This window comes from Geospiza fortis, unplaced genomic scaffold (genome assembly GCF_000277835.1).
Source record: "Geospiza fortis unplaced genomic scaffold, GeoFor_1.0 scaffold112, whole genome shotgun sequence".
Lineage (NCBI taxonomy): Eukaryota > Metazoa > Chordata > Aves > Passeriformes > Thraupidae > Geospiza > Geospiza fortis.
Window position 1 is genome coordinate 13,610,815 of NW_005054298.1, and position 6,232 is coordinate 13,617,046.

At 57.2% G+C, this 6,232-nt stretch overlaps 1 protein-coding gene across 1 annotated transcript in view; it reads right to left on the bottom strand.

Moving 5' to 3' along the window:
- TNS1 (tensin 1) overlaps positions 1-6,232 on the bottom strand; it is a 63,940-nt gene that overhangs the window by 12,052 nt on the left and 45,656 nt on the right. The window contains exons 20-23 of the mRNA XM_031057858.1: positions 4,661-4,839; positions 4,328-4,403; positions 1,846-1,938; positions 880-915 (exon numbers count right to left, since the gene is read on the bottom strand). Coding sequence (XP_030913718.1) covers positions 880-915; positions 1,846-1,938; positions 4,328-4,403; positions 4,661-4,839 — 384 coding nt within the window. The remainder of the gene's footprint in view (positions 1-879; positions 916-1,845; positions 1,939-4,327; positions 4,404-4,660; positions 4,840-6,232) is intronic.

Below are 6,232 nucleotides of genomic sequence, written 5' to 3' on the forward strand. Positions count from 1 at the left end.
CTCTTTCCCCAAAACCCATCCTGAACATACAGTTCCTCATCCCAGCTCTGAGGGCGCAAAAATGCAATAAAGGAGGAAGCAAAACCACCCAACAACCGTTACCTAGCAGGCAGCACTCCAAGGAATCACAGCCACTCCCAAAGCCTCTGTCCCCACACGAGGTGTGCCATCCCAGAGCCCACAGTGCCTGCACCGTCAGCACAGCCACACTTGAACTGATGTCCCAGCTCAGCCCCATCCTTGGCATCCTCAAAGTGGCACAACCCAGAGACAGGAGAGCTGGGGGAATTTGGGCAGCTGCCTGAGGGGCAGGAGATGTGCACCAGCTGCTGGTGCTGCACCACTGCCCAGCCAGCTCTGCTGGCAACACACTGGTGGCCTCTGCGCCTGCTGACCTTTTGTGCTGCACTTTGGTTTATTTTCACTCTGAATGGCCACAGCAAAGCCAAAAGGGGAGGGAAGGAGACTAAAACTGGGGCTGTTGCTCCCAGATCCCCGCCAGGCTGATCCAAAGCTGGCCGTAGCGTGCCAGCATCCCCGGCGTGCCACCAGTAAGGATGCGACTCACTGACAAAGAGCTCTCAGTCCCCAGGGATGACTGCCACACAGTGTGACAGACCTTCAGGAGCTCTCAGTCCCCAGGGATGACTGCCACACAGTGTGACAGACCTTCAGGTCCAGCTTGGACACTGAGAAATCCTACCACGACACAAGGCATGCTGTGCCCCTCCTCTAAAGGGAGCAGCACAGGCAAGACTGAGGCTCCTACATCCCCGAGGGACAGCGCAAGGGAAGGCTGCTGGAACAGACACCTGGGCTTGCTCTGAGTGAGGTTGCATGAGGAAGAGAGATAGAGAGAGAAAGAAAAGCCTTTCTTACCTTCTTCAGAGTCACCGCCCGCTTCCCCTTCTAGCTCTGAGAGATGGAGGGGCAGGGGAGTGATGGGAGTGGGAAGAGGAGGAAGGGAGGTGCGAGACAGAAAGAGAAATCAGAGTTAAGCAGCTCTGCCTTGCTCAGGCAGGGGCACACAGAGCACAAAGGAGAGCCCCACACCTCCCAACACTGGAAGTGCTCCAAACTAAAACCCGGCCTCAGACACCCCCACGTCACATCAACATCCCAGAAATGATGTCCAGAACCCAGGAAGCTGGCTTCAGATGGGAAAGAGGGAACAGTGCAGAAGAGAGTAACCAAAGGGCTGCTCTAAAAAGCCCAGCAAGCACCAAAAAAAGCATCAGCTCACCCTTGAGGGCAGAGGGATAAGGGTCTTGCAGTGTGAGCTCAATCAACCTGTGGCCCCCAGGCTCAGATGGGTTTGAGGAGGTCACACTCAGCCCTGAGCTGGCTCAGGAAGGGGCCCTGGGTGCTGGGGAGCAGTAAGGTCTGGCTTGGCAGGCTACTCCAGGACACATCCCCAGGACAGCAGGGCCTTTGCACTTAAAAGACTGCTGTCCAGGATGGAAAGAGGTCTGGATATTGTTCTGGCTGACAGGCTCAACTCCCAGAGAGCAAACTGTCTCCAGCTGTCCTAGGGAGGAGGAGAAGGAATGTAGGGGGTGGGAGAGGGAAGAGTATGGGGCTGGGCAGGAAACAGGGCCACAGGGTTATCTACTAGCCTTCACTGCTGAAGACCCCACTGTGCAGAGCCCCCCCAGAGCGGACCAACATCCCACATATTTACACAGTCCCAGAGGGCCCCACAAAAGGCAACAAGGACCCCCACAGCCACCTGGCCCCAAAAGGGAAGTGGAAGTGCCTTCTCCAAACTAGGGACCCTTCCAGGGTATCCTCACAGGTGCCCCCACAAAAAGATCTGCCTGTAGTCTCCACTCATGTCCGACTCACCTCCCACTGGATGCAGCAGGATCTCAGCTGGGTTGTGGGGCTTCAGCCCCAGTGCTGACAGCGGGGTCTTGGCCAGGCCAGGGGGAGAACGCACTGTTGGCACAGTGGACACAAGAATGTTAGTGCAGGGGTGGGAGGTGATGCCTCAGAAAGGCTGGAGCTGCCCATGGGTTCAGAACTCTGTAGCCCATCCACCCACTGGCTGCAAGGAAGGGCTGCTGAGAACACGAGATGTCCTCGTATGAAGCAACACCCTGCAGAAGGATACTGATCCCTCTCTTCATTTGGGAGAGGACACAGGATGAGGTGACTGGGAGCAAGCCCCCTGCCCCATTGCAAAGCTGGCAGGATGGAGAAAGGGGACAAATCCCATCAGGACAGGCCCAGACCCCATCTCCCACCACCATCCCCATAAAACCCCACCATAAAGACATGAAGCCCCTTTCATTTCCCCTATGTGAGCAGCCATCCCGACCCAGCTCTCCCACACCTGAACTCCTTTCTGCCAATCCCCACATCTGGCTGAGCTGGAACCCAGCTGTCCAGAGCAGTTCGTCACCCCCATTTGGCAGAAGGACTGCCAAAAACCCCCTGCCCTCCAGACCAGCTCAATGGGTGGATGAGGATGTTCACACAGAGGGCTGGCAATGCACATGTGAGTTCTGCACCCCTGTGCCCAGACATACACACCAGGAGGAGCTGTGTATGTGTGTATGGTATGGATGGCGTGGGGTTTCACAGGGCAGGGCAGACTGCCCCAAGCAGATTGCACCTCCTCTCCCCTCCTACCCACTGGGTTTGCCCCATTTCCCTGATGCTGTATTTTCCCATATCAGAGGAAACCTCAGGGCATCATCTTCAGCAAGAGAGACCAAAGGGCATGAGCCTCCAGCAGTGTCTGAATGTCTCTGACTGGTGGCACAGGCACAGGGCCTGTGGCAAGGCTGGGAGGCAGTGGGTGGTGGGAGGTCCAGAGGAAAGCCAGACCCTTGCCCTGAGGCCAGGTCCACCCAGCAGCCTGGGGCTGGAGCAGCTGAGCAGCCAAGTTCCTGGGAAACTAGGACAGCAGCACCTTCCCAATGGGTGTCTGACTGCCTCCAATACAGCTGACCCCAAGGCACAATGTCAGCTCACACCTCAGTTGGCTGATGAGCAGCAGGGTCCTCACAGGGCCAGGAATTCTCCCGGGACCACCATCTCCCAACAGAGGGGAGTTGTTCCCATATCCCTCAGGGCCACTTTGGCAGAGCCTGAAAGCTGCAACTTCAAGCTTCCCATGCTTCCCTGGCTGGTGCTGGATAAGCAGCACTGTCTCGGGGCCACGACCCCAGCCAGGCTGTTCCCGTCACCTCTGCAAGTGACTCATCTCCCAGAGCCACTGAGCCACTGCCAAAGGAGCTGCTGCTGCCCCGGGGCCGAGCTCTCAGTCCCCAGGAACAACAGGGCCATTTCCGAGCTGCCAGGCACCCCGGCAATGCTCCCACACTTGTCTTCTCATCCCAAGAGACAGGGCTCAAATATCAGAGGAGAGGACTGCAGGGAAGGAAGAGCAGCAGTACCCAAGAAAACTGTTAAGTTTTCCAAGCCCCGTAAGCTGAGCTGTGGGGGCAGATGGCTTCACTGTAACCAGGACATGGCATCAGAAGGGGTTGTGCTCAGCCCAAGCACCCCCAACCCTAGAGCATCCCTCAGCCTTCAGCCTACAGAAGTGTTTTAGAGGGGATGGGGGGACTGTCATCTTTTTAACGGGTTTCCCAGTTGACTGGCTGCTCCATTGCACTGCTCTGGCCCAAGTCGTGCTGTGCTGACGTGTGGCTGCTCCTCAGGGCTCGTTGCTCAAGCTGGTCACACAAACCCAGTCCACACAAACCCACCACGACTGAGACAGGGTAAGTCAGAACAGAGATGCTGCACTGGAGGAGTGGAGACAAGCTGCATGCAAAGAGCATCCCAGCCTTCTGCCCCTCCTGTCTTTGAAACTGTGAGCAAGAAGCGACGTGGTGTGAGTCTGCCCTCCTGATCTTCAGTCCCTCCTGCCTCCCTCCCACTCCCCTGCCACTGCAGTTTTGATTCTCTTCATGCCATGCCAGTAGGAAAAATGGGGAGATGCAGGATGGGATGGGGTCATAGCATGCCTCTCTCCTCATCCCACCTTGGGATCCCACCAAAAGAACATCCCAGTGAGCGGAGGGTGGGAAAAAGCCAAGATGAGAGTGCCAAGCATGTGGTGCTGAAATAAGTGCGATGCTGACAGCAGCATGGAGTGGCAGGATGTGGAGGAGAAAGGCGGATGGAGAGGAGGTGTGGTTAACATGGTGGTGGGTGTTTGGAACCTGGAGCTGTCTGACCCTTGGCAAATTTCTGGCTTGCCCAGAGCCACCCACCGAGCCCCTCTGCCTCCCAGAGGCATGGCACTTACAGGTGTTGGAGTAAGGGGTTTGTGGTGACACAGGGAAGGCTGGGGTGGGGGGAGAAATCTCACCGCCGCTGGAGGGTGGGCTGGTGGGGGAGGCACCCTCCATCTCCTCAAAGGCTTCCTTGTAGCTGTGGAGGTGAGGCTGGGGAAAGCAGGAGAAAGTCAGTCCCATTCTTATGATGGGCACAAACCTCTAGGACACCCCAAGGAGAGGGCAGAGGGGGCAAAGGGAAGCGTTTCACCTCCTCCCTGATAACCACCAACCCCACCACCACAAGAACCATCACTGATCCCCAGCTCTGTGGCTGCTGTGAATGCTGACCGAGCCATCCCCCTCCCTGGAGGCACGTCTCCCCAGTCAGCCACCCCCAAGCCCAGCAGTCCTCTACTCCAGCCCACCTCTTTGGGCCTGCCTCCAGGGTTGGCTGCGATGGTGCTGACCACCTCAGGTGAGAGCACGGTGGGGCTGCGGGGCGAGCCGGGCTCCGGGGAGCTCTTCTCATAGTGGCTGTCGCTGGGAGTCCGCTTGCGGGCAGGAACAGCGCTCTCCTCCAGAGGCTTCTCCCGGGACTGCGCCCCTGCAGGGCAAGCACAGGGGGGCACAGGGGTGAGCAGCTGCCAGCTGAGATGGGGACCAGCAGGCAATGCTTCAGGCCTGGCCTGAGAGGTTTCAGCTTCAGCACTCACCTGCATCAAAGCCCCAGACCAGCATGGGTAGCTGGAGCAGATATACCCTACAACAGTGACCCCAGACCAGGCGATAGAGCAAGGCAGGGTTGTGGCTAGTGGCTGAAATGCTGCACTAGCCCTCCCAAGCACCATTAGATTTTCAGGGGCAACCTCCAGCAGTGGGTGCAAGGGGCAAGAGTATCCTGAAATTAGTCCAGACAGCCCATCCCTGCAGAACAGGGAAGCAACAGGGCCTCCCGACAGCATCACAGTGGGAAATGACCAAATCAGCCAGCACAAGGACAGCTGTATTCAGCCTGCATCCCTGCACCCACAGCCAGATGTGGCTTCAACCACAGCAGTGGAAAAAGCCTGGTTTTGTGAATCCCCAAGGCAGAGGGAGCACTGGATAAAGAAGAAAGAACCCATCAGAGGAATGGTGCAGGGAACCCTAAAAAAAAACACTGCTGCTCTGTCCCCAGTGCAAAGCCTCTCTAAAAGGAGAGATCAGCATCTCCCCTCCATCTCCCCTCAAACATCTTTCCCAGATCCCAGCAGTATGAGCCACCAATGTTCACAGGCTGGGGGGAAGAACAGAGCGACCAAGTCATCACAGGAGATTGGGTTTCTTGGGCTGTGGAGATCTCCTTGGCTGGGATAAAGCCCAGGAACACAAAGTTGGCACAGGGCAGGGCAGCTCAACTCCCCCAGCACCTGAAAGTGCCCAAACACATTTTCTATCCCACCTCGCCTGGTTAAGAGGTTACTCTGGGCTCATGGATGATGGTGCTGAGTTCAGTGCACAGCAACCCCACGGAGTACCATGGGCACAGCTCAGAGCCTCGTGGGACTCACACTCCTACCCACTAGCAGAGGTGACAACACTATCCCCTCTACTTTTCCCACAATCGTTGAGCACTCGTGCTCCCCTTGGTCAGCACATTAGGGAACAAAAAAAAGAGAAAAAGGAGAAAAAGAAAAAAAAAAAAAGGAGAAAGGCCAGCATCACGCTCCAGGAAATGCACTTTTCAAACACCAACTCCTTTCCCACGGGCTGGCGGAGGAAAACCAGCCATCAGCTGCTTCCCCTCACTCCCGGGGGCTCCGCATGGGACCCACGCCTCGCACCCGCTGCCCTCCCCTCCTCGCTGCTCGGCACACACACCAGAGCTTTCCCGGCCCGGGGCAAGGGCTGCCAGGGCAGCGGGGAAGGAGGTGGCCCAGGCACATTTCTAAATAATCAGCCCAGTGAATGGCAACAACAATAAAATCGCGGCTCAGGGGGAGAGGCGGCCAGGCTGC